The sequence below is a fragment of the Apodemus sylvaticus genome, chromosome 22 (assembly GCF_947179515.1).
Source record: "Apodemus sylvaticus chromosome 22, mApoSyl1.1, whole genome shotgun sequence".
NCBI lineage: Eukaryota > Metazoa > Chordata > Mammalia > Rodentia > Muridae > Apodemus > Apodemus sylvaticus.
Genome location: NC_067493.1, coordinates 50,959,537 through 50,987,186, shown reverse-complemented (window position 1 = coordinate 50,987,186; position 27,650 = coordinate 50,959,537). Strand labels below are relative to the sequence as shown.

The window sequence follows — 27,650 nt, the reverse complement described above, 5'->3', positions numbered from 1 at the left end:
GAAGGGCTGAGCTCTACCCCGTCTCCATGGCTGAATTCACAGCTGCCTGAGTGGGAAAGCAGCCCGGCCGTGCACGCACCTTGCTGAGCCTCGCAGAGCCCTGGAATACGACTCTTGACAGCTTGCTCCCCCAGAAACGCTTCTCTGCAAATGCTTAGCTGTGAGCTAATGTTTCTGCAGAGCCTCGAAGTGATAAGTGCTGGGGCGGCAAGCCAAGGGTTCTGCGAGGGGAGAGCAGACAGCACTCAGCACCTCTCCCCTTCTCCCGCAGCAGATCCATCCGCAGGGCCTCCAAGGGCTCACTGGCCTGTGTGCATGGAGCTGCTGCCTTGTCAGCCCTCTGGGAAGTGAAAAAAGAGAAAGAGGGAGGGGCTGACAGAGCAGGACTCCAGTGACCCCAACCAGGCAGGAAAGGGGGTGTCAGACAGCCCACCTCAGCCCCTTTCCTAGACAGCAGGTGGAAGCTCAGGGCCAGGGCCGGGGGAGGGGCAGCTCTACAGCAGATGCGGAAATCTGCAGTCCACAGGGCCTGGCACTGCTTAGCATGCCTGCTCCCTCTACTCTGGGAATAAGCCTCAGGCTGCAACTGCAGGCCTGCCTGCCTGCCGCAGGGGATGCCACGGCCACTGCCTACCTTCCAGTTGGCTCTTAACGTGTGTTCCTTGGCGAGGCACTCTTGCAAGATGAGCTTCCAGCAGGTGTAATCGGAGAATCTGCTGTGGGGAAGGTGGCCCTCCTGTCGGCACAGCCGGTACCACAGCACCTCGTCTTCGGCAATCACCTTCCACGTCTTGCTCACCTAGAACAGCACAAGTGATGCAAATGTCAAGATCTGCAATTAGAGGGGCCTCGCCGGCCAAAATCAATCAACACCTAGAGCACAGCCCCGGGCTCATGGCAGTGAACACCGGCTCATTAACAAAACACTCCGAGGTGGGGAAAATACAAGCAAATGTTTCCAGTTTTATCTTTCAAGATTTCAAAACTGTTATACCACCATACAACGTCACATTTTAGATGGCATGATAAACTGTCATCTAACAAATGAAAGAGAAAAAAATTAGCAAACTGCTAACCAACAAACTTGCACACGGTAAGGAAGAACACGAGCACACAGCTTTCCAGAAGCGTCGAGGGTCCATGCACAGCACTGGCATGGCCCTCCCTCAGAGCAGAGTGTGAGGGCCTGGGAGGTGAAAGGCTTTAACAAACTAAACTTCTGATGGTATAAAATTAAAGTTATGCTATATGGAGAACTAGAATAAGTACAGATTAAAAAATAGCAATTGCATTAATAAAGCCCTGGAGCTGCTGAGCAGGACCGTTTGTGATGGAGAACTGACTGCTACACGAGGCACAAATCTCCAATCCCAACCGTAAGCAGGATGCTGTTTCCCAGCATCATTAGGGATGCATCAGGCTTACAGGACAATGGAGGAAGCTGGCCAGAGTTCTCAGGGCCCCACAGACCACCATAACCAGCCTGTAGCCTGCAGCATGCAGTGGAGAAACCCGATGGAAGCCATGGTTATCCTGGTAAACAGGGGGGCCTTCAGAAGCTTACAAGAACCTGTGCTGTTAATACTCTTCTGGGACCATGTCAGGCCTCAGAGGAGGAGGTAAGAGAACACAGCTGAGAGGGTGTGAAGATGTCTCAAAACCTGCTGGCTGGGCCAGGGCTGTAGGTCAGTGGAAGAGTGCTTAGCTGGCATGTGTGAGCCCTGGGTTTCATACCTACTACTGCAGAGGGGAAGAAAATGGATGGGACATGGGGCACTGGGTCATGTGTTGCGGCAGTGTGATGACCTAAGTCTGGATCCTCAGAGCCCAGGTGAAGCTGGATACAGCAGCCTGTCTCCTATGGAAAGGTAGGAGATGGAGAAAGACAGGAGAACTGCTGGTATCTGAGGGCTACCTAGCATACTATACACAGTGGTGAAGACTGTTGCCGGACAGGGAGATATCTCATTGGGTACAGTGCTGCTGCACAGCTGACAACCCGAGTTCACTCCCCAGAACCCACGTAAAGGTGAGAGAGAACCCACCCTACAAAGCTGTCCTCTGACCTCCACTCACACATGCTGTGACAGACCTGCACACCATACACACACACCATACACTCATGCACACAATACACACACGTGTGCATCCGTGCACTTGCCCCACTTGATGTTGCCTTCTGATCTCTAGGTGTGAACTGTGGCTTGCACGAGCCCACACTAAACATGCATCAACACACTCTTATTGACTTGTTCAGGATCTTGGAAAGAAATGAAAAGCTTGAAACCTTCTGAGGACCAAGCATTCAATAAATCAGTAAGTAAAATAAAAATAAAGCCTGAGGGCAGGGCACGGTGGTACATGCCTTTAACCCCAGAACTCCTAAGAGGCAGTTCTTGAATATGTAAATTCAAGGCCAGCCTGATTTAAACAGTGAGTTGCAGGCTAGCCAGAACTACATAATGAGACCCTCTCTTTAAAAATAAAGAAAAAGAAAGGCTGGACTCAGGAAGAGGTGAGGCACTAGTCCACGAGCCTGTGTTTTCTCTCCCTCCATCTCCTTGACATTTCAAAGAGCTATACAAACTGAAGGCCTGGGGCTGGGGTCACGGGACAGGACAGGAAGGCCGGATGAGCTCAGCAAACCCCATTCCTACAGAGCTGCTTTGGCCGGCTACTCCAGGAGCTTTATCTGACCTGTCCCCTGTGGGGAAGCTACCCCAACAGTGAGTACCAAGGTGGCTGCACTGCCAGCACTCAGGAGGCTAAAGCAGAAGCACTGCTGTGAGATCAAGGCTAGCCTGGGCTACACAGTAAGTTGTAGGCCTGCTAGAACTACATAGTAGCCCTTATCTTGGGAGGAGGAAGAGTTGCTTTAACACAGCTACTTGAGAAGACACTATGTTGGGATTGACAAGATGCCAACCAAAGAGCTCAAGATGAAAATGGGGAGTGTAGTGTGCCACGTGGGGGGCATGTTGTGCCGGGGCACTAAGAAAATCTAAAAAGCCATGACTTCTAGATCCTAGCTCCTCTGCATAAGCATGAATCAAGGGACAAAGCAGGCAGAGCTGTGACCTGCTGGGATGGCAAGGTGTGTCTCTATAGCAGACCCTGGAGGGTCACTGGATCAAAGCAGTTAGGAAGTCTCCACCCACTGCGAAATCCGCCAGTGGCCACAGCTGCACATAGACAGTAGTTAGCCCACACCTTCCGCAGAGGTGGGAGCTGCCATTTCAAATGTGGCATTTAGGCATAGGCCCCACCCAGAGTCACAGCACTGGCACTACTGAGGAAGACAGATTACAAGCACCAAAGATGATGGAAAAAGACTTAAGAAAATATGAATACATGTTTACTTAAAATATATAATACTTTAAAGGAATGTACGCCACTGTAAAGAATGATGCTGTAAACAAAAAGAGTCAAGTATGAAGCACATAAGCACACACAAGAGGAGACACTAACCCAGGGCAAAACAGCAGCTGGAAGACAACCTGAAGGCCAGCTCAGGGGAAAGAGCCCAGGCAGGGGCTCACAGCATCATCAACAACAGTAACTGAAGAGAAGCTAGGAGGGAGAGGTTTCAGAGCTGCAAGCAACTGCAGAAAATGCAAAAAACACTCACTAGAGGGCTCACTGACAAAGATGAGCGTGTGGAGAGCCAGGTCAGCTGAGATCATCCACTCTAAGGAAGAAAGGGACAAGGGCTGTGGACAGCAACAGCAAAGTGCCCAAAAACCTGCAAACGGCGGGGACAGTAGAGACCTGAGGTGCGGTGAGACAGCGTGGCTGAATTACAGTTCACTGTAGCCTGGGGACCAGCAGAAGCCAGGGCTGGTAGCGCAGTCCTATCATGCTCACATTGGGGGCAGGGGCAGGGGCAGGGGCAGGGGCAGGGGCAGGGGCAGGGGCAGGGGCAGGGGCAGGGGCAGGGGCAGGGGCAGGGGCAGGGGCAGGGGCAGGGGCAGGGGCAGGGGCAGGGGCAGGGGCAGGGGCAGGGGCAGGGGCAGGGGCAGGGGCAGGGGCAGGGGCAGGGGGATCTCTGAGTTCCAGGTAGCCTGGTCTGCAGTGAGACCTTGTTTCAAAACACTAAAAATAATAATGGTTATTATAGTAATGTAACAAAGAAAATACTCAAAACTGTTAATAAAATGGCACATTAGAAAATATGTTTAAGTCAAGAAACCATGGAGAAATAGATGGACAGAAATGAACAGGGCTAGAGAGCTGATTCAGCAACTAGGAGCACCAGCTGCTCGTGCAGAGGAGCTGGGTTCAATTCCCAGCACCCACAGAGTGGCTCACAGTCATCTCCGAGTCTAGCTCTACGAGATCCGACACTGTCTACTGAATTCCACAGGCACCAGGCACACAATGGGCATGCATACACGCATATAAGCAAATACTCATACACAAAAAATAAAATAAATCTAAAAAATATTCAGGCTGGGCATGGTAGTGCAGGCCTTTAATCCCAGCCCTTAGGAAACAGAGGCAGGTACATCTCTGTGACTTCAAGGCCAGCCTGGTCTACTGTTCCAGGTCACCCACTCAAAAAGAAGCTAAAACTTGGAAGTAAAAGGTGAAAAAAAGTAGTAAAAAAAAAGAAGTAAAAGGTGGTTGGAAGCCATGAGCTCAGGCTATCTCAGCCCCAGGACAGTTATGAGCACAGCACTCCTGGAAACGTGCCAAGCCCCGTGAGCAGGGCCACCCGGAGGCCACAGCCCCATGAGCAGGGCCACCCGGGGGCCACAGCACCGTGAGCAGGGCCACCCAGGGGCCACAGCACCGTGAGCAGGGCCACCCAGGGGCCACAGCACACTTGAGGCTTCACCCCAACTCCGTGTGTGGACTGCACGGCAGTCACTTTCTTATAGGCACAAGCATATGGGACCCAGAGCAAAAAGTCAGGCCAAATGACTAAGAAGTTGCGAAGCACCTGTCAGTCTTCTGCATCAGTGACACGGGCTCTCGCTGAGAACTAAGAGGTGCTGTGAGGATCAGCTGGGCACACCCCATACAGGAAGGCAGCCGCACACAGCCTTGGCTGTCTGGAGCATCTCCCAACAGTCCGGCTCAGCCTGCTGGCCGGCCCGCCCGCCCCTGACCATTCCTGAGGACAGCAGCTCCTGCCCGCTCCCTAGCCCCCGCAGCAGTCCTCCTACCCCTTTGACCGATATACTCAGAACAGTTCCCCAACCATGCTGTCAGGTGCCATGAATGTGACCCTGAGACAGGGGCTTTGCTATTGTCCACGGTGCTGTTAATTAGTAGAGGACACGTGTCATGGGCTGGTTTCCACCCACAATGGCACCCTTAGACTCTAGTCCGTCCGTTCACTTACAGACAGGCCATCATGGCTTCTCAGGGACAGTGTACTGAAGCCTCGGGAGCTGATAAATTTACTGAACGCTAAGAAAGGCGGACATTTGTTTGTACTTCCGCCACCCAGTTAAAATACTGTTAGGAACTTGCAGCTCCTATGTTTCTCGCTGTTCTTTCTCATTTTCCCATCAGAGTAGACATCGTTCTTTAAGGTCTTTCAAAATACGAACTAGAGTATGAAAGGGTAAGTAGGGCTGAAAAGATGGCACAGTGTTTAAGAGCGCTGGCTGCGCTTCCGTCCAGAGTGCAGTTCCCAGCACCCACAGTGGCTCACAATGACCTCTAACTGCAGTTCTGACGGATATGACACGGAGCCGTACACACAAGCCGGCATATGCTCTTAAGCATACAACAAATACTTTTTAAAACGTTCTAAATAGGGCTGAAGAGCAGCTCTATCACCTGCCTGTGATATCTGGGACCTGGCTGTGGGGGCATGCATTTGCAGTCCCACGGTGGTGACAGGGGTGGAGGAGGAGAATCACTGGGGCTTGGGGACCAGCCAGCCTAGTGAGTCCTAGGCCAATGAGACCACTGAGAGAAAGAAAGAGAAGAAAAGAGAGGAGAGGATGGGGGAGGGGGGGGAGAAGGGGGGAGGAGGGGGGAGAGGGAGGGAGAGGGGAGAGAGGGGGAGAGGAGGGGGGGGGGGAAGGGAGGTAATTAGAGTGGACAGTCCTTGAGGACTGACCCCATGCTGGCTCCACATGTATTCACGTGCACCTCATCCCTCACATACACAAAGTTCAGTCTCTCACGTCCATGATACTGTCTCTCCAGGCCTAAATCCTTACATTTCTGAATACCCCACCTATATTAAATGCCGCCCCCTACCTACTGTCCACGCCCCTCAGATAACATGAGCCCCACTCATGTCCTCCACAGAAACAGCTGTTTCTCACATCCATCAGCCATTGGGAAAATGTGAACCGTGTCTTACGTTTAGAAGGGAAGAATGAACGGGAGGGGGAGCTAACCAAGACAGGGCTTAAGACAAACCACGGAGCCTAGCCCACAGCCGCCATGCGTCCATTACCCAGCCCATGCTGACACAGCCACACCATCAGTCACACATCCACTTAACCGCACTGTCAGGCCACACTCCTCTACCTCAGCCATAGGGCCCACATAACCCTCATCTGAGCACACGTGGTGGTCAGGCTGTAAAAAGCAGGGAAAGACTCAGGAAAGCGGAGTCCCCAGTTTTACTGGACAGAACACTATGGCTTTATTTCTAGCTTGTTTGGTCTACAGCTGAGCCTACCCATGACTCTGCTGAAGCAATGTCTGTTCATCTGTCTATGCCAGGATGAGGCTGAACATGAAGGAAAGAAGGAAGTAGAGGATGTCGCAGAGTAGCCATACTCAACTCCAGAGTGGGAGGTGCTTCCCTTCCAGGCTTCTAGAACTCAGGATCTAACGTAATTAAGAGTAGCAAAGGCTTGGGCTCTCCGAGGACAAGGTACTAGCTAGGCACAGGGTATGAACTACCCTTAGAATTCCTAACAACTCTGACAAAAAAGCTCTAAGCTAACTTTTATGAGAAGCCTGAGATGCAACTACAAGACACAGACGCTCAGAGAGAAAGAAAGACGCAGGCGTGTCCCCACACATGCACACCCCCACGCTGACAGGCACAGCACAAAGCATGGCTTCTTGGAGTGTTGGTAAGCTTCTGAGGAGAGATCCCACAGTGAAATGAGTTAAAAAAAAAATTGGGAGGCAGAGGCAGGCAGATTTCTGAGTTCATGGCCAGCCTGGTCTACAGAGTGAGTTCCAGGACAGTCAAGCTACACAGAGAAACCTTGTCTCGGAAAAAAAAAAATTGGTTTGAGCATCAAATTCTTTTGCTGGGACTCCTCAGGGCCTCAGGAGTCTGGCGGGGCTGATCGCTAAGAGAAGGCAGGGCACAGGAGGCTGAGTTGCCCATGCCATCTGCTTCTGGACCTCTTCACACTAGGACATTTCAGTCCCAGCTCTTGCAGCTAAACCTGAGGCAGCCATCTTCCCTTACTCCTGTCTCTAGCTGCCCAGCCTAGGCCTTCTGCAGTGTGTGCTGCTCCTGCCTGCCTGCAAGGTGGATCGCAAGACTCAGCCAGAGGAAGAACCTCTGAAAAGCAGCAACCAGGTCACACTGCTGCTCCTCCTCAGAGGCCCCGGTATCTCTGGAGCATCTGGACCTGGTGCATAGACTGCAAAGGGGAAAATAATTACATAAAACAGTCTGAAGCAGCCACAAGAACCTGAAGGGTTCTGGAAGCCACAGCAGACTTTTACAACCATCTCCAAGAAAAACACCAGGCTGTATTAAGTCCATCGGCAGTAATGGCACAGACGGAGAACACAAGGATGCTTTGTGTTCTGCAAGATAAATATTCTGAATAAAGCTTAAATTCTAGATGCACATACACATATCTCTTGGAGGATTTATAAAACAGGGGTTAAGAATGATCTCCACAAGAGTCTCGACTGTACCTACGACCAGGTATTACAGAAATGCTCCAACAGAACCAACATATACAAAACAGGGGGCTTCATCCTTTTGAAGAGGAAAACAAGAGACAGCCTTTAAAGGATTTAACTCAGGAAACAGAAGGACACAGTTAAACTTTCACAAGCAAATCTGAAAGGGTCCCACCAAAGAAAAGCCTTTCTAATGGCTTTGCTTTCTTATATCACAATCCAGCAACTTTATAAGCCTGAATTTCCAAAGGTCTAATGGTCTTTAATAGCCCGGGATTGGAATACCCAGCTCAAAGCCCCACTGAGCGAGCCTCAGCTGCAAGAACTTGCTAATAAAAGTGGCTCCAGCATTTTGCTTTATAGCACCACTGTGAATTACCACATTGAAGAAAAAAAAAAGGCCCTTGGCTAAAAACCTGGCTTTATTAGCTGTGCCCGGATTGGGCTTAGCAGTAGGCAGGGGCATGGCTCGCTCCACAGGGCCACATTCCAGCTCCACCTGGGCAAGGTACCACACAGCAGGGCCGGTCTGAGCACTCCTGACCCCAGGAGCTTTGCCCCCAGCACACCAAGGTCACCCCTCAAGGGGGCCAAGGCCTCTGGTCCTTTCTGGGTCCTGAGCCTCACGGCATACAGCAGCACTTTATACCTTTGGTCTCTTCTGCTGGCCTGGAAGCCTTCACGCCTCAGTGCCAGGCTCACGTGGGCCCCAGCTGGGGTGGGGGGAGCTGTTTTGGAAGACGAAGAAGCTTTAGGAGGAGAGACATAGCTGGAAGTAGGAAGAGCCTTGGGGCTTCCAGCCCAGCCCTCTTCCTGCCCTCTCTGCCCCTGCTGCCACAGGGCCACCTTTAGTCATGCCTTCTCTGCAACAAGGGCTCCCCTCATGGTCTAAGCCAAAGTCAACACTTTCTCCATAGGTGACTTGTTGGGTATTTGGTGACAGGGACAAGAAAGGCAACTCAAATGCTGTCTTCTTCCTTCTTCACAGATAAGCCCACATCTCATCACCATCATCCCAAGCATCACAGATGAGTCCTCGCCTCATCACCGTCATCCCGAGCACCCTTCTCCTTTGGCCTCAGGCTTTAACTACTGCTGATGTGCTGAGAGCACCCAGGGCTCAACTGGGGACTCAACCACAGTCTCTCCCTACTACTGGTCGTCCACAAACTTGCTCCCCAGGAAATGGCACTCATGACCCCAGCCGTCCTAAGTAAGCACTCCCTATGCACCCCGTAGCCCTGGCTCTACCTACTTGTACTGTATAATCCACTGAGTCACAGTGCCCTCTCCTCTCTGCGAGACTCCACAGTACCCACCCCTGCTGAGCTCTTGACTTTACCTACACTAGCCTGTCCCCACTGTCCCCATCCAGGTGCCCGTGGCCACTTTCCCTCATCAGAACCCTTGTTGGGCGCCATCTGCAAAGGTCTCTTACCAGGAAACATGTACAAGCCCCAGTGACACCTTTGTAAGAGGAAAACATTAGCCAGCCACTGTGCATGCACCACAGCCAGCCATTTTGACTCTCCTGCCACTCCTCATCTGCAGGAGGCTCTGCAGGACAGCCTGAGCTGCACAGGCCTCAGGACTGCTACCCTCCCTCCCTCCCTCCCGTCTTCACTTTAAGGTCCCTCCTCTGTTCTCTAGCCGCTCTACTCTGCGTGGGGGTGCTCATCCACAGGACTGACGCCCCTTCTTCGCCCTGGCACTTTGTCAGGACAGCACCTGGCCCTCAGTGAAGCCTCTGAATGTGAGGAAAGGGTGAACTCAACTCCCCAAAAATCCAGCTTTTAGACAAGGGGAAAAGTGCTTTTGTTTTTAAGAACCCACAGCCCTGACGTGCACTGTGCCCAGTAAGCCCTGACGTTCTTACTCTCCTGCCTTCTACACTCTTCCTAGTGTTTCAGTCCTTAAACATTTCCTGCACACTGGTCCAGCCCCCAGTACACAGGCTTCCCAGTGGCCAGCACTCAGGGCACTGATTTTGTCTCCTGCAGCTCGGCAGCCTCCTGGAGTGGCTCCACCTTTCCCTAAGCCTGTGTAAAGACAGCCACAGAAGCCAGGGATGAGAAGAGGCTCCCGCCACCAGAGCTGCTGGGATTGAAGCCTGTGGCATCATCGTGCGAGACTGCTCAGCCGTACTTAGTGACTTGCAGAGACTTCCAGATCAGAGCAGCACTGTAAACGTGCAAATGTTAGCATCCTGCTGTGGACATCTGTCCGGCTCATGACATCACGTCATGACAGCTGACAGCTGGGCTCTGACACCCTGGCCTTCTGTCTTGGTCCTCCTGCCTCCTGCTCACCGGTTCACTGCAGCATCTTCCCTTCCCTTCACTGGCTTGAAGACGGAGTCTTACTATGTAGCCCATAATGGTCTTCAACCTACACGGGCTTCCTGCCTCAGCCTCCCAAATGCTGGGATTACATCTCCATGTGCAACCTCCTACCCTTTACCTGAAAACTGTGACAGTACTGCATGTGCAGCTCTACCACTAAAACTACACATTAAGAGATACACACAGCGCTAACATTTGACCATAGGGGCTGCTGGGGCTAGGGGCAGGGAAGGGGCAGGGGTGAGGTTGTGTGGCCCTGTGGATGATGACAGTGGTGGGGAGCACGCACATCTACACCCACAATAAGAAACAATGGGATAGCCAGGCAGTGGTGATGCATGCCTTTAATCCCAGCACTTGGGAGGCAAAGGCAGGCAGATTTCTGAGTTCGAGGCCAGCCTGGTCTACAAAGTGAGTTCCAGGACAGCCAGGGCTACACAGAGAAACCCTGTTCGAAAACAACCAAATCCAAAACACCAAAAAAATAAATAAAATAAAATAAAATAAAACTGGATAGGAATGCAGAACAGAGCACGGGAAAGCTGGATAGACCCCCACGGAGGACCGACGTCAGTGTCCTTGATACTACTGTTGCTGGGCACGAGGGACCATCCAAGGGAGGAAGAGTTATACAGACGCATACCACTCACTGCCTGCGTGCCTGTCTGCAGCTTCCTGTGGACTTAGAATTACTTTCACACTGAAAAAAAAAATGTTGGAGGGGGCTGGAGAAACAGGAGCACTTGCTGCTCTTCCAAAGGACAGGTCCCCAGTGCCCACGCGATAGATCGCAGCCATCCACAATACCATCTGACCTCAGCAGGTGCTAGGCATGCAAGTGGTTCATGTGAAAGCATGCATCCAGGACACTCACACACACAGAACAAGCCAGAAGACTGAAGAGAATGCTGAATTGGACACAGTGGCACTCAGGAAGCAAAACCTGGCAGATCTCTGTGTTGGAGGCCAGCCTGGTCTACAAAGGGAGTTCCAGGATAGCCAGGGCTATACAGAGAAACTCTGTCTCAAAAAACAAACAAAGAAATGCTAGGACTCTTGTGGGCTTGGAAAAGGATGGACACAAAGTTATAAACAGTGGAGAGTTAGAGCTGTCAGTTCGGTAACCTGCTTCCTAAGGGGCCTGCCGCTTTCAGGGCCTCAGGATGAGCCCTCCCAGCAGAAACAGTGGCCACACGGCAGCGCCCAGGGCCCAGCTGCTGGCAACGGTGGAGGGCAGGTCAGCAATAGGCTGCCAGCCCAGGGAAGACCGTGGTGCTGAAAGCATGGGGCCAGAAAGCAAGGAGGAGAGCCTTGCGAGGGGAGGCAAAGTCTCAGCAGAGGCCGACACTGCCTGAGGCTTCCCACAGCAGGCCTCCTCACAGCTAGTCCACGAGTAGCTTGACATAAAGAGCTAAGCAGCCAGTTTCTCCACAAGCAAAAAACTAGCTCAGGATGCCCATTCCATACAAAATGGTCCCGTTTGACTAACATCCCAAGGTGCCTAACAGTGTAAGAGAGAGAGAGAGAGAGACAGAGCAGAGGAAGCTCATCAAGCAGCAGTCCCCACTCAGCAGAAGGCCGTTGCCTGCTGCAAAGGCAAACATGCCACAGAGCCACTGAGAACCCCAGAAGGAGAGACGGCCTCACAGGTGCTCTTGGCTCTTCTGTTCACACTCTGAGTGCCAAGGGTTCCTACCGACGGACGGACACACTGCAGCAAGAGCACCTCCCAGAGGCGCTCAGCATCTCCAAGTAACTGATGACGCAGGTACTTGAGGGCGGTGTTTACTGTGAACAGGGACATTGGATGCTGAAGTGTACGGAGTGCTTGTTCCCTGTCCACTGAAATATGACACACTCCTTGACTTCCACGCTAGTCATACTGACCACATACAGATGCCCAGTGAATGGTTTTTATTTTTGCACTGATAGATTTAAACCCAGGGCCTCACACTAAGCAAGCCATCTAACACCGAGTTATATCACTAGCCAAATGCAACTCTGTTTCTTTCTGGTGGTGGCACTAGGGATCAGGCCTTGAGCACTCACTCAGATTTAATGGACATACAGATTTTAACAACTGAAAAACAAAACAACAACAACAACAACAAAGGAAATGTAATCACATACTTAAGATGAGAGCAATTTTAAGGGCACACACACCAGGCTCCCCAGGGCATACCTGGTCGAAACTATGACCACTGTGGCCCTCAGACCTCCATGGTATCCTGTTGCAGAGCACTGTCCACTGAGCTGACAACTGCCACCATCGTCAGGGCAGCTGCGACCACTGGCAGGGGTCTGATCCGACCTACTGACCTCCCTCAGAAACAGTGGGGTGGGGACGGTCGATAGACCCTCACTAGAGGGTCCTGCTCCCCAGGCACCTCCAAGCCATAAGTATATAACTCCACCCACATGGGGAGCCTCCCGTGAGCTGGAGTATTAACTGTGAGACCAACTGAAGGGGGATCCCTTCTACACAGCTGGGGTGCACATTTATGCTGGGGTGAGGCTTTCTGGGTGTGGCCACTTTGGGGTCCCCTATACTTTACAGGTCTACCTCACTCATGCATGCTCTTCTGTAAGGAAGTCAAATAGATTCACAGGCTCCCTGGGCAGCACTTCAGTGCAATTGTACTCTGGGTTGTCATTAGTGCCCTGATATTTGTTTATGTCTCCCCAGGGAAAGAGTACCCACAACACCCATACACACAACCAAGCTAGCCAATGCTCCCCTCCACAGGCACAAGCTCAGAGTCAGCATGACATGAGCAATGCCCCCGGGCAGTCCCTCAATGTGTGTCCCTCCTCAGTCACCTCAGGAGTAGGTTCTGCTAGTTAAAGGGTAATTTAGACTATTTGTCTAAAATGTGACTTCACCAATCTGCCCCCGGGCTGACCCTCAGCTGCTACCCTAATGACTAGTCTGATTGAAAGGCTACATCGTTGTACTAACACATGTGATATATTAACGCAGGCTAGCTCGCTGCAGGCAGAGCCCACGATTTCAGCCATAATTCAGCCTTGGTACAAAAGACGGTCACCAGAAGACAAGAATCCAGTGGGAATGTGGAACAAGAGCTGGAGTTCATGGCGGCCTTCCTTTAAGAAAGCCGCTGTGCTTGCTTCTGTCAGTTCTGTCAATTGTGTGATTCTGCAGAACACTGTTCATGGGGCTCCCCGCACTTTGGTCAGAGCTGGGGGACTCTGGGCCACATGTGAGCAAGAGCTTACCTGAGCACACAGACCCAGCTCTCTTCTGTTCAGATACTGAAATATATTGATCGCCAGTTCGTAAGGCAGATGGACATCAAAGAAGGGCACATCATCCATTTCATTCTGTGGGGAAAGAAAGAAACTGTTTAGTGCGAAGTTGAGAGCAGGCTGGGCTAGGCCTTTCCATCACTGGACATTCTTGCTGGTGACCACAGCTGAGGCTGTTTCAGGGAGAACTGAAGAAATGGGGTCTCTGGCCTCCCACACCCCCTCCTTTCAGTCACTGTGAAATGAAATCCATATGACTGCTTCCCATGGTGCTCCAGGAGAAGCGCAGATGCTACGGGGTTGGGGGAATGGGTGCAAAGATGTGGCAGAAGCCTCCTGACTTCTACGGAAAGCAGCTGAGGCAGCAGGTGCCCAAGAAGCTGGCCTGACTCCTGAAGGCCAGCCAAGCCTCCTCAGCACTCTGGAGTTAGTGACTGACCAGGTCACTAAAGTGTTTTTGTGGGGAAAGAGCAGGGTGGAGGCTGCTCGGCTATGGGGCAGGCCCACCTCCCCTCAGGAGAGGAGCTTATGCTGGCTAACCTGAGCTAGCCAGTACAAACAAAGCTGTTCTCCGGAGTGGATTAGTAATGCACAGCAACACGAGCTGGCCGCCCTAGGGTAGCAATCAGAGATGAGGTAAGAGCTCCCGCGGGAAGATAAGGGAAGCGATCCCAGCATACAAAGGAAACCACAGGGATGAGGAAAGGCCGTATATGACACGAACGCCCCCAGGTCCACCTGCCAGCCATGGGGTGTTGCTTCTCAGCTGCAGAGCTGCCCTCCCTCTGTCCCGACAAACTAAGCTTGGGAAGGAGGCTCCCGTTTAGTAAGCTCTCAGTGACACCGCTGACGTGCAGGCTGGAAGCAAGTCACTAATCCAGCCCTCACTGCACAGTTCCGCACTGCGAGATGGCTGCTTCAAAAAACAGTCTCCAGCGGACTAAGGATAGTGAGCACCGGTCAGACTCTCCCGAGACTGAGAGTAAAGAAAGCCGGAGGGTCATGTTACTCATTCAGGAGTCTCAGCACTGAAGGAGGATCTGGAGCCTACGAGGAAACAGCGTGTATGGCTGCAAACACAGGCTGAGCACACAGGCCAAAGGGCTCTCCCGGGAAAGGAGGCTGACAGGTCTCTGCGGACAAAGGGGGAACAGGACGTTCACTCAGTGGAAGGATTCTGGCCATGCAGAAAAACAGGAAAAAATCTGCAAGGATAATTGGAAGGCATGGGCCCTGCCTAAGAAAACAGTTGCCAGGACTCACATCAGGCAAGGTTCTTGCCTAACGGCCATCGGTCATTCAAACAACTTCTAACTCACCAGTGAAAAGTACCACAGACAACTCTAACTCCCCTGTGGGAGTCACCGCTGGTCTGTGATATAGCAGGCACACACAAGGTCAGGGACTATCACTCACAAAGCCACCCCAGATGGCCTCCTTTTCTTCTACATTGCTGTGTCTGTCAACATGGTAAAGAAACAAGAGGAAGAAGTCTCTTTATCCTCACAGAGCCAAAGCTAATCAGGTGAGGCTAAGCAAGACAGGGTGAGACAGCGTGAGGCATGCTCTGTCCAGCTGCAGGCTTCTTCACCTCGGGCCACACTACAAACTAGCCTTGACATGAACACAAAATGCCGTCTTCTGCTTTTATTCTGGACAGAAGTCACAGCCTCCCAACAAATGCCTATTTTGTTGGCCTATTTCCCATGCTCAACATGGAAGACAGTCTCGCTGTGAAAGGCCTGCAGAGCCTGGGTGTCAGCTCCTTTCCCTTCCTCACTCCCCGTCACTCTTGCCTGCCTGTTGGTGACTCACTGCCCCTTAATGTACCCCATAGTAAGCAGACACTCCCAGCAGTAGTGACCTGAGGACTAGGGAGTGAGGCTGAGTCCACACAGTGGAGGACCCACACAACACAAAACAGCTTCACCAACTCTGAAGGGCACCTAACTGGAAGGCTTGCTGTGGTGCACGGGAGAAAGAAGCAGCCCACCAGGGTGCAGGGACCACAGACAGGCACTGTTAGGGTCACCACACCAACAGCCAGACAGTTAGACTCTGTGCTGGGTTGTGTGTAAGATCTGGAGGCCAGCCACTGTTCCTAGGCTGAACTCTCAGAATGTAAACAACACTGCAGAGACAACTTTTTCATTTGAATCACCATTCTTAAGATTGTCTCACCGGGCGGTGGTGGCGCACGCCTGTAATACCAGCACTCTGGGAGGCAGAGGCAGGCGCATTTCTGAGTTCGAGGCCAGCCTGGTCTACAGAGTGAGTTCCAGGACAGCCACAGCTATACCCAGAAACCCTGTCTCAAAAAAACCAAATCCAAAAAAAAACCAAAAAAAAAAAAAAAAAGATTGCCTCTAAACTCTAAAATGACTGACAATATCCATTCCAAACAGTCTCCCCTCCCCACTCCCACAAGGCTGAGCCTCCCTGCTCCACCACTGGTTAGAGAACGGCAGACCAGTCACCAAAGAGGCACCAACAGCTCAGGCACATGCACAACTACGGTCGGGAGCCCACACACTAACTTCTGTGTGATGCTGCCTCTGGCCAAAGGGGCTTCCTCACCAAAATACCATCCATCTCCTCCAAGAGGCTGCACTGAAGACAAGGCTACTCACCCCACTCCTGACCTGAGTGCCAACTACTAAAGCCATTTGTGAGTCTACACCTGACAGCCAATTCCACTAAGTCTAACTTCCCCCAGGCAACTAGAGAGCCCACATGGTCCTGTGCAGAGCACAAGCAACCCCAAGGGTTCTTAGTGCACAGCTGCAGAGAGGAAACCACCTTCCGCATCAACTGAGGTGCTATATGAGCAGTGAAGAGATAGAGAGGCTATTCCATCCTCCAACAGAACAAACAGGTAAGTGCCTGGCCCACATGCTTCAGCACGTGGTGGTGTTTGTCCACATGGGAAACATCTTACCAGAGACTACAAGTTTGGGCCACCCTGACCTGAGCACTTAGCTGCTGCAGAAGTGTCCTGTGATGACAGAAAGCCACTCCTCCCCACAGACACTGCTTGTATTTGTGAAGAAAGCCCTGGGTACGAAGGATGCAGTTGGGCTGCCACCTAGATACCTGGAGCACATGGCCAGCCAGCAGTGACAAACCACGCCAGGACGAGCCCGTGACAGACGGCCCACACGGATGTTGTCAGGAAAGAGCAGTACAGAAATATTAAAGGCAATGCGCCAGGGTAAGAGCATCAGCTGAAAAGGTGACAGCACAGCTCTCCAAGCCACACTCTACACAAAAGCAAGCACCTTGCTGGGGAGGATGAGGTTTATGGTTTCCACCATGGGCCCTAGAATGAGTATTTGCCTCAGGGACTCAGTGACTCTGTCTCACATGGCATTATTTTAATGTTCAGGGTACCCCCTAGAACTAGTGCCCCAAAATTCCATGGGCAGGGCTCACAGATCTTTCTCAGGGATGCTTTGTGTGTGTTACGTGTTGAGAGCCACGACCCTAAATCATGGGCAGATAGAAAAATCCAGAGAGGAATCACACAAAGGGCCTGGTTACAGCTAAGTTCAGTGTATACTGGATTTTCCCAAAGTCTATTGGCCTCACTCCAAAAAAGCGCTGAGACAAACTGTGATGGGATCTGTCCCCAGAGAAGCTGATGTCCTCATGTTCTACTATAAGCCTAACTCCATAAATGGACAGCCTTTGTAACATCGTGTTAGAAACTTAATCTGCCTTCTCCTGTTCAGCAGAAAAGGGGTAATTATAATTACTAAGACCAAATCAGTGCAGGGGAAGAACCGGACTCCAAGATGCACTTCCCAACCCCTATCTCTGGGGCAACCGCCACTGGGGCACTCTCACATGCTTGCTCCAGCGCAAGCACATGCGCTCTCTCCCTCTCCCTCTCTCCCTCTCTCCCTCCCTCTCCCCCCCCCCCAATGGTGCTTAAACAGATCTGCGGGCCACTTCACTGACCCTGGGATGGAGAGACCTGCTGTCTGCACGGCTTATCTCCACCGCACGTACTGCACAGTCCACTGCAGGGAAGGCTGGCACCAGTCTCACTTGTGGCTTGAGAAAATAAGCTGGTAGCCCGGGGAAAGGTTCAGACACTCTCAAAATAGGCACCCATTCTATCTTGAAATACCTTTCCCTGCACAAGTAAACAGAAATGTCAAAGTGCATCAGATACCAACAGAGGCAGCACTGGAGCTAACTCCACAGACTTCTGTTCTTCTGAAGTCCCTAGATATCAGGACAGGAGGCAGACCACCCAGCTGAAATTAATGTATGTGCAAAACATTGTGAATTCAGGGACATGCCTAGTGTGGGGGAAGGGAGGTGCTATTAGCAAATGTATGAGAAACGGCCTCTATATTGAAAGAGGTAAATCTTTTATGGAGATAAGTCATCACATATAAAACAGAAAAAAATACAGGAGATGGTCCCCAAGGTACCCAGGCCTCATTAGTAAGTCAGCTATTTAGAGCTCAGGAATCCTTTCTCCTGCTATAAAGAGAGGTTAAGTTCCTAAGCAGCACACAAAAAGCTGATTTATCTCTTCACATTGAATGTAATCCTGAGCCCAGCTACGAGAGCAAGCAGAAGTAGTCAATCAAGCCATGGACTGCCCACGGAGACAAGTGCCACCCACAGAAGCTAACCTGCACACCGCCCATGCCTGGGAGACACCTGACATTTATTTATTTAGAACTGATTTCAAAACTGTGAGGTTCACTCTCATTCCTCACCTGCTGGTAATTTCCCAGGAAATGTCTGCTGCTCTTTGCACACACACGAGACTATTTTGAGAGTGTCTGAACCTTTCCCCAGTCTACCAGCTTATTTTCTCAAGCCACAAGTGAGACTGGGTGCCAGCCTTCCCTGCAGTGGACTGTGCAGTACATGGCGTGGAGATAAGCCGTGCAGACAGCAGGTCTCTCCATCCCAGGGTCAGCAGAAGGGAGGAAGGAAGGATAGCTATGAACCTGAGGACTCCCAGGAGGCTGGGCGTGGCAATGAAAAGAATCTGTGTGGCAAACAGGCCAGCCAGCCTCTGCTTTCTGAGCCCAGCTGAGTCAAAGCTGGGATTGGAGATTCAGGATCTAGGCTGGACAGAAGGCAGAAGAGGCGCCTGCAGGGAGAGGGGTCAGTCCAGGAAGCTCTGGACCATGCATGTGAATTGTTTGGTAAGTGACAGCACAGCCCACTATCAGCGTCTGCTGCAGAAGTGGTGGAGCTTAGTGTGAGAACAAGTGTGCTAGGGTTCCGAAGACAAGAGAACTTTAACAATTGTGGGGCTGCAAATTAAGGGAATAATAATAACAACAATAATAGTAATAGTAATAGTAGTAATAATAACAGAATTGTAGGGGCTGGAGAGTTGACTCGGTGGTTAAGAGCATTTACTGCTCCTGCAATTCCTAGCACCTATGCCAGATAAGATCACAACCCCCACAACTCCAGCTCTAGGGAATCCGATGCCTCTTCTGGCCCCGTGCACAGACTGACATATAGATATATACATCATCTAAAATAAATAACAATTGCAAGCATTAAACTAAGTGCAGGGTATGACCCATGTGAGCACTCAGCTTACATAACCATGAAGCCACTGGCACCAGAGAATCTCTGCCAGCCCCTCCCCGAGTCCTCTGCCTTCCAGAAAGCCTTGCAGGGCAGCACTGGGTAAGACTGAGCTCCTCCCCTTGAAGACACTCTCCACTCTGCCTAGGATTTCTCTCTGGAGAACACTTGTTTGCCCGGCAAGTATCTATGCAAATAGGTCAGACTTTGTGTCTTGTTCAGTGCTACATTCTCAGTGCTTAGAATAATGTCTGGTGCTAACAAGTCACTTAATGAATAGTGTGGACTGAGAGGATGGATGGACAGATGAACAGACGGACAGACAAATGGGCGGATGGATGGATGGATGGACAAAGCCTGTACTTCTTCAAGGAGCAGAACCTTCCAGGAAAGACATTCAAATTTGTTTTAGTAAATACACACACAGACATGGAAAAAGACTCCCTAGCAGAGGCCTGACAGTTCATGAATAACTTTTTATACTAATTCCTTTATTTCATCCCAGAATAAAAGCATAAACATACTTATTTTGATTTTAAAATCAAAACAAAGATGTAACAGAATTTTTGAACTGCGAACACCTGGGTCTTGGTTCCCAGCACTGTACACAACATTCTCTCTGTAGCTCATGGGACAGGAATTTCTAGTAATAATGGTGGGAATGATATGGGATGATCATCTTGCTCTCCCCATGTTTCTCTAATGAATCGTGTGTCCTTTTTCTTCACATTTCAGCTATGAGAAAATGTGTTTCTATATCACAGCTTAATGAAATGTATTTTTTCTTCAAGTGCAACATTTCTAACCCAATCTTCAAATGTTACTTACTATTCAATTTACTAATAACCGGAGATGCCAGATTAAAAACACGACCCTTCTCATGCTTTACTTCAAAAAAAACAAAAAAAAAACAACAAAAAAAAAAAAACTATGGAACACTTCAAGAATTTGCATGTCATCCTTGTGGAGGGACCATGCTAATCTTTCCGTATTGTTCCAACTTCACTACGTGCTGCCAAAGCGAGCACACTGAGTAACAGTTTTAATGAATGGCACTGATAAGAACATTTTCGTTAGAAATTTGTACAGGGGGATTAGAGCTAACACAGTAGATGGGATTAAACTGAGCCTTAATAGGAAGGTAAAGGACAGCTGAGGAGGGGAGTCACTCCAGCTTAGTTGACAATGAGTTGAGCACACCAGGAGATGCAGCTAGCCAGCGGTGGGGCCTGAAGATGAGCTGGGCAGATCCAGAACCCACAGGGGCTGGCTTGCCTCCGCTAACATCATTGTAACAGTCAAGACGCTGGAGAGGCCAGAGTAGAGTCCACACTGGACACTGCTGACTCCCCTGCTCTAGCTCAACAATGAGTATAGACCCTGGGTGAACAGGAGTGGGCACTGGACTGGACAGATCTGGACCAATCCCAAACAGCAATTGGCGCGAGATTGTTCAGCTGACCCAGTGTGGACCAATCAGAACACAGCTCAGCTCTGCACCACAGAACAGATGCCTCGCTCTCCTGCGCTGCGCTGGCAGAAGGTAGGGCTGCAGCTGCTAGGCGTCCTCTCCGGAAAAGAGGGGCAGCAGGGACAACCTCCACGGGGAAAGCCAGCAGACCAGCAGGGCTGGGGCATGAGCTCCCGGCTGGGGGACACCACTGCCCAGCGTAAGCACCACCTCCTGGGCACTTCCATGGATCCAAATACATCCCAGTGGGTGTCTTTAGGCCAGTTTGAGTTGGGCATCTGCGTCTTTGTGGGTCAGAAGTGATCCACCACCTAAACAAAGTCCCACCACGCAGCTGGCAGTCACAAACCTGCACTAAAGAAGCCAGCATCAGCCTAACCGAAATGCCACCGCTTTCCACAAGGAACCTGGGTTTGGAGGGAGCATGAAAGACAGTAACTACTGCCTCTGGGATTCAAACAAGGGCCTGCCATCCCTCGCACTGGCCCACCCTAAACTGCCAACTGCCAGCATGGGTATTCACCAGCTACTCCCAGAATCCAGCTGGCTGAGTGCCACTATTAAAAGCCTCTTGTAAGAAGACAAGGCTGCACAGAGGCGCTTCACAGTTTCCCTCAGCTGGGCTTGTCTGTCAAAGGTTCTGGCCCAGATCCTGCCAAAGCTACTCTGACACAGCTGTGCCCAGTGGACAGCAACTTTCCTCTCGATTTCCCTCACACTAGTGATACTTCGGTGGAGACCGCACCAGCTACATGACGGGCTGTACTGTAGCCCAGTCAGAGGAGTGCTCGCCTTAGGAGCCCTGGGCTCAATCCACAGAACAAGAAATCCTATTTCCTGCCTCCAGGGAGGAGAAGCTGAATCCAAGTTCACCCTCAGCTGCAGCATGCTCATGACCAGCCTGGGCTACAGAAGCCCATCCCATGACTAGCCTGGGCTACAGAAGCCCATCCCATGACCAGCCTGGGCTACAGAAGCCCATCCCATGACCACCCTGGGCTACAGAAGTCCGTCTCAAACAGGAGGACTTAGTGTGACACGGAAATGAGACAAGAACCAGCTTCGCATTTGCACTCTGCCTTGGCTACATCCACCTGTCAGTTCAGGGGTCCCAGGGGAACCCCACCTTCCTTCCCAGGAGTTACCCCTCCTTTAGAAACTCTGGGAAAAGTGCACAATAGTTAGATCCTGCCAGATAGAGTTTACCATGCGGTGCTGGCACACTTAAACCACTGATGCTTTAGTTCTATCCAGTACCAACAGGTAGAAAGGGGAAGTCTGTGGGGGACACTGCTGTAAGTAGGCCCTGCACACTCACAACCCTGGGCTTCCACTGCTGAGCAAATACCCAAGAGAAACATGTGCACATCCCAAGGGTCAGACGAAGTGCTCCTGGCAGCACGATGCCCCAAACCATCTAATCAAAGTTATCCCGGTGTTGGACAACTTGTCCATAGGCTCTGCACAGGAACCCAGACTAGGGTAAAGGTGTCTGACTCCACTGCAGAGGAGTCAAAAGTGGAGCGAGTGAGTGGTCACGCCCGGTGGACAGGAACAGTGAGCAGGGTGCAGACAGGCTAGGAACCCAGTCCTATGATCAGCTGTCTCAGATGTGTGTGCGCACATTCTAGAGAAGGTGTCCAGCTGTGTGGTTAAGATGTGTACATTTCAAAGTGTGACTAATAAAATGTCCAAAGACAATTTTCACAAAAGACAATTCCACTGAAAGAACACAACCCTAACATGTATCAGATATAAACAACAACCACCACCACAACCAAAACCCAACACAGCAACCACATCTTTGACCCAGAACTGGCAGGAAGGTTTCTGAGTTAGAAGCCAGCCTGGTCTACACAGTGACACCTGTGTGGTGCTTTGAATGAGAATGCCCCCTTCCCACGAGGCTCATATATTTGAACACTTGCTCCCCAGTTAGAACTGTTTTGGAAGGATTAGGGGGCACGGTCTTATAGGAGGTGACACACCTTGCAAGGAGAACAGGGTGGGCTCTGAGGTCTCAAAAGCCCACAGTCACTTCTCTGTCGGCAATCAAAAGGATGTAAAGCTCTCAGCTACAGCTCAGGTACCATGTCTGTCAGCTTTCCGCCAGAATTATAGACTAAACCTCTAAAACTGTAGGCAAGCCACCAATTAAATGCTTTCTAAGAGCTGCCTTGGTCACAGTGTCTTTTCACAGCAATAGAACTAAGATACCCTGATTTTTTTGTTGTTGTTGGTAGTGGGTTTTTATTGTTGTTGTTTAAAGGGGGGTGGCTGAAGAGATGGCTTGGTGGTTAAGAGCACCGACTGCTCTTCCAGGGGTCCTGAGTTCAATTCCCAGCAACCACATGATGGCTCACAACCATCTGGAATGGGATCCGATGTGCTCATCTGATGTGTCTGAAGACAGCTACAGTATACTCATATAAAATAAATAAAATCTTAAAAAAAAAAAAATCTCCTTGATGTAATGTGTACTTTGACAGTGACTATGCTGGAACACAGAATGGTTTTATTCAGATCATGTATAAACTTTAAGCAAAAAAGACTGAACAGTTGGAAAGAACACCCTACACTACCTACCACTTTTAGTATTTCTGGTTGCCACTATAAACAAAGCTGTCTGGTAAGACATGGAACGAAGTTGCTGATGAGCTAGCCAGGGCCCCAACACCTGCTCAGATGACCTCTGATCCCCCACGTGCTGTGGGGCTCCCATTTACTGCTACAGGTATGTAAGGATATTTAATAAACATTCCTGCCATCCCTCAGCCTGAAGATACAGGATGAGCTTACTTTACTGTCCTTTAAAAAATAAACCTCCAAGCCAGGCGGTGGTGGCACACACCTTTAATCCCAGCACTTGGGAGGCAGAGGCAGGGGGATTTCAGAGTGCGAGGCCAGCCTGGTCTACAGAGTGAGTTCCAGGACAGCCAGGGCTATACAGAGAAAGCCTGTCTCTAAAAAAAAAAAAAAAAAAAAAAAAAAAAACAACCAAGCCTCCTTTCCCCTGTTCAGCTACTAGGACGGGCTGAAAATGGCCACAGGAGAGTGTTGATGGGAATGACGAGGATACAGTCCACGAAGCACTGGACAGCCAGTACCAAGCTAGCCCTGCGATCACAGCACTCGGGAGGTGGAGGTGCGAAAGTGAAATGCTTCAGGCCAGGCGTAGGGGACGGCTCAGTCAGTCAAGCGCTTGCATTACAAGTGTGAGGACCTCAGCTTAGACCCCCCAGGACCCACGTAAAAAGCCAAGCATGGAGACATATGCCTAAGATCCCGAGAAGGTGAGAAGAGAGAAGAGACAGCTCTCTAGAAGTTCAAGCTTTGTGACAAAGCTCCAGGCCAAATAAAATGTGGAGGTGCCTGAGGGTCAACATCTGGGGCTGCCCTCCGATCTCCACATGCAGGCTGAGCACACAGACATCTGCAGGACCTCTCTCTTTTTCACACACACACACACACACACACACACACACACACACACACACAGAGAGAGAGAGAGAGAGAGAGAGCAGAGAGAGCAGAGAGAGCAGAGAGAGCAAGAGTCTGATGTCCTTCTCAGCTACACAGCGACGCCCTGGTGGTTAAGAGCAGAGTCTGCTCACCCAGGGGTCCCAAGTTCTATTCCTAACACTCACGTCAGGAGGCTCAACCTCCGGAACTCCAGTTATCTGAGCACACAGTGGCCAGCTGCCTCTGTATCTGTGCAGCAGTTGACTGCTGCTCAGAAGAAACCTTAGCAGTACCTAACTCGAAGCTTCTGACCCAGCAGAGGCGCTTGCTATCTATCACTCAACACTGGGACAGGACACAGGGAAGGCTTTTCCCAACCCCATGTGAAACTTAAGACTCTGGTATGCCCTGGGTCTTCCTCCTAGATCCCTTCCACTTTAGGACACTTTATTTCTGATTTCTGCCTGTGAGGCCAGGAAAGTGTTTTGATTGTTGTGATAAGCACCATGACCCTAAACAAGTTGAGGGGCAAAAAGGGTTTACTTGGCTTAGACTTCCACGTCATTGGCCATCATTGCAGAAAGTCAGGATAGGAATGGGGGGGGGGTGATGACACCCCCCCCCCATGGGCACTGATGCAGAGGCCATGGAGAGGGGCTAGTTACTGTCTTCCTCGGCCTGCTTCCTACACCACCAGGCCACAATGAACTATTTCCCCCCCCTCCCCCCGCCCCCATCTCTAATTTAGAAAACGCCCTGCAGGTTTGCCTACAGAGCCGGTGTCTCAGTTGAGGCTCCCTCCTCTCCAGTAACTCTAGCTTGTGTCAGGTTGAACAGAGGCTAGCCAGCTGACAATATCTAAACCCCCCACAGGTTCTCCTCAGCACACATGGAGCTACCTCCCTGGGCTGCTAGTTAGCAGGTATGAGAGGACTCAGGAACCTACACAGCACCAAGGCCTGGGGTGGGGGTGGGGCACTCAAGCTTCAGCTGCTGAAGCTAAAACACAGGAATCCAAATTCAATCCCCAGAATTTCTCAGTTAGGTAATCCTGAGCAAATTGGAAAACAAAACAAAACAAAACAAAAAACCAACAACCACAACAAAAAACAAACAAACAAACAAAAAACCAAAAAACACATTATCTTGGAGTCTTTTCATATGCAAAAAAGTTATCTACCTCATATTATGGCTATTTTAGAATCAAGGCAGAGCACCAGACATGTGTTTAAAAGAAAGATGGCCTTAAAACTCAAAATAGAAGCTACTGGTGTCATTTAAACAAAACTTTCCATTGTATAAAATTAACCATTTTTTTTTAAATTTGTGTCTATGTGGGGGTGGGAGGTTGTACTCATGTGTGCAAGCGCCCATGGAAAGCACACATGAAATCTGAAACCGCACTTACAGGAGGCCATGAGCCACCTAGCATGAGTACTAGAAAGGACTCCAGCTGGGCAGTGGCAGCGCAGCCTTTAATCCCAGCACTTGGGAGGCAGAGGCAGGCAGATTTCAGAGTTCAAGACCAGCCTGGTCTACAGAGTGAGTTCCAGGATAGCCAGGGCTACACAGAGAAACCCTGTCTCAAAGAACAAGAAAGAAAAGAAAAAGAAAAAGAAAAAGAAAAAGAAAAAGAAAAAGAAAAAGAAAAAGAGAAGAGAAAAGGAAGGAAGGAAGGAAGGAAGGAAGGAAGGAAGGAAAGAAAGAAAGAAAAGAGAAGAGAAGAGAAGAGAAAAGGAAGGAAGGAAAGAAAGAGAAAAGAAAAGAAAAGAAAAGAAAAGAAAAGAAAAGAAAAGAAAGGAACCCAACTCCAGAAAAACATGGTGCGCTCTTAACTACTGAGCCATCTCTCCAGCTCTCTCCCATTATTTCTCTAAACAACTTTCACCTACAGACATGTATTCCCCACTGATCTGCAGAAATTTTCTGTAGAACTGAACCTGGTTTGAGTGAAACCATTAAAGCCTTCTCTTCTGACCTAACTTTTAACCTGGAAGCCATGGACCTGTGTCAGGGGGTCTTGATTTGATTCTCCCGACTTGGTAAATGAGGCTGCAGAAGGAGCTTCCTGATTCTCCGAGGGACACATGCCCTCCAAAGGCTAAGAGCCTCCTAAAAATACTGACCAAAGGTTTCTTCTTCGCCGTAGTCCTTCCGTTCCTTCTGATTTATGTGGGTTTTTTTTTTATTTAAATAACGTTACGTTAGGAAAATCAAAGAATAGAGGGAAAAGTGAACATTAAATCCGTCCTCTACTTTTTCTTGACCCTCCTCTCCAAAGTCAACCTTTCTTACAAGTTTAAAGACATGTTTAGGGCAGGATCTCTCAAACTCACCCGTAGTCCTTTATGGGTGGGGCGGGGAGAGGGTGTCTTGAACATTGGTGTTTGCGAGCATTCCTCTACCCTTCCTGCAAGCCCAAAAGCGCGCACACACCTACAACGTCTACACCCCAAAACGTTTACAGGCAAAGATGCCAGAGGAGAACCACTGCTTCCAGGGACTCCCTGGGTGTTCAAGGTCCCTGCTGTGCCCCCGTCCGCCCCCCCCCACACCCCCAACATAGGGTGGGCCACGGGGAAAGTCATCTTGCCCCGGCCACTCACCAAGTCACGGATGAGCTGATCCACCAGTGGCTCGGGCTCCGCGGCGTCGCGGTCCGGGGGTGAGCGCGAACGGCTGGATGCATCCTTCCTGTCGGTCCGGCCAGGCCTGGGCGCCGGAGGTCGGCCCGCGCCCTCCAGCAGACCCTGCGCCAGCCCCAGGTACCCCGAGGCCGGCTCGCCTCGCGCTCCCGCCTCGGGCCTCCGAGGCCGCCGCTCCGCAGCCTCAGGCCGCCGCCGTCGCCTCAGCGCCTGTGACTGCGCCAACTCCTCCTGCCAGCGCCGGCGGAACTCCTCCAGGTTATAGTCGTCCATGTTTGCCTCTCCCAGGCCTACGCGTCACCCAGGGGCCGCCAGCTGTGGACGGACTGTCCATCCGCCGGAAGTGTCCGTGGTCGGCCGGAGACTTCCGGGACCGCGGCTCTTAGGTTCCGGGCAGCCACGCCCCTCCGCTCTGACGTCCCTTGTTTTTTCCATCTTTGTATCAAGCAAGCACTTTTCCTCCCTCCAGCAAACCTGGTTTTAAATGGCTGCTATATACATATTTCAAAGGTAGCGTTTTTTAATGTAGTGGGTTTTATTGTATTTATTTATTTATTTTATTTAGTGGGGGGGGGTGGGGTCAGAGAACAACGTGGAGGAGTCAGTTCTTGCCTTCCACCAAGTGGGTCTCAGGGATCGAACTCAAGTCGTCAGGCCCCGTGGCCAGCACTCTTTTCTGCGGAGCCACCCCAACCTGAAGCCTTCAAATCTGCACACACCACACCCAAATAAACATCTCTGCCTTCTTAAAATTGGCGTTCAAGTAAAATAGAAGTAAATATCTATTTAATGTGAATGGCTGAATCCGCGGGTTACGGTTATATAGAAAAACAAGAAATAAGGTCATATAACAAAGTGATTGACAGAGGGCGGAGCCAATTAGTGATTAAGGGTAGTCACGACGGCCTCTCTAAGGAAATGCCATTAAGCTACTAGCTGATAAACAGAAAAAAACAAAAACGGCCATAGAAAATCAGCAGAGATTTCCAGAAGGACTACAAGTCCAAAGTCAGTACAGTGGGAAAGGATCTGTGAAGGAATGTT

At 50.6% G+C, this 27,650-nt stretch overlaps 1 protein-coding gene and 1 non-coding gene across 2 annotated transcripts in view; both read right to left on the bottom strand.

Moving 5' to 3' along the window:
• The window catches only part of Fbxw8 (F-box and WD repeat domain containing 8), a 92,253-nt gene extending 65,301 nt beyond the window's left edge, over positions 1-26,952 (bottom strand). The window contains exons 1-3 of the mRNA XM_052167690.1: positions 26,568-26,952; positions 13,428-13,532; positions 635-799 (exon numbers count right to left, since the gene is read on the bottom strand). Of these exons, the coding sequence (XP_052023650.1) occupies positions 635-799; positions 13,428-13,532; positions 26,568-26,879 (582 nt within the window). The 5' untranslated portion in view covers positions 26,880-26,952. The remainder of the gene's footprint in view (positions 1-634; positions 800-13,427; positions 13,533-26,567) is intronic.
• LOC127673443 (U6 spliceosomal RNA) lies at positions 19,953-20,054 on the bottom strand. Its single transcript, XR_007975173.1, has one exon. It is a non-coding gene; the product is annotated as a U6 spliceosomal RNA (small nuclear RNA).
• Positions 26,953-27,650: the final 698 nt, after the last annotated feature.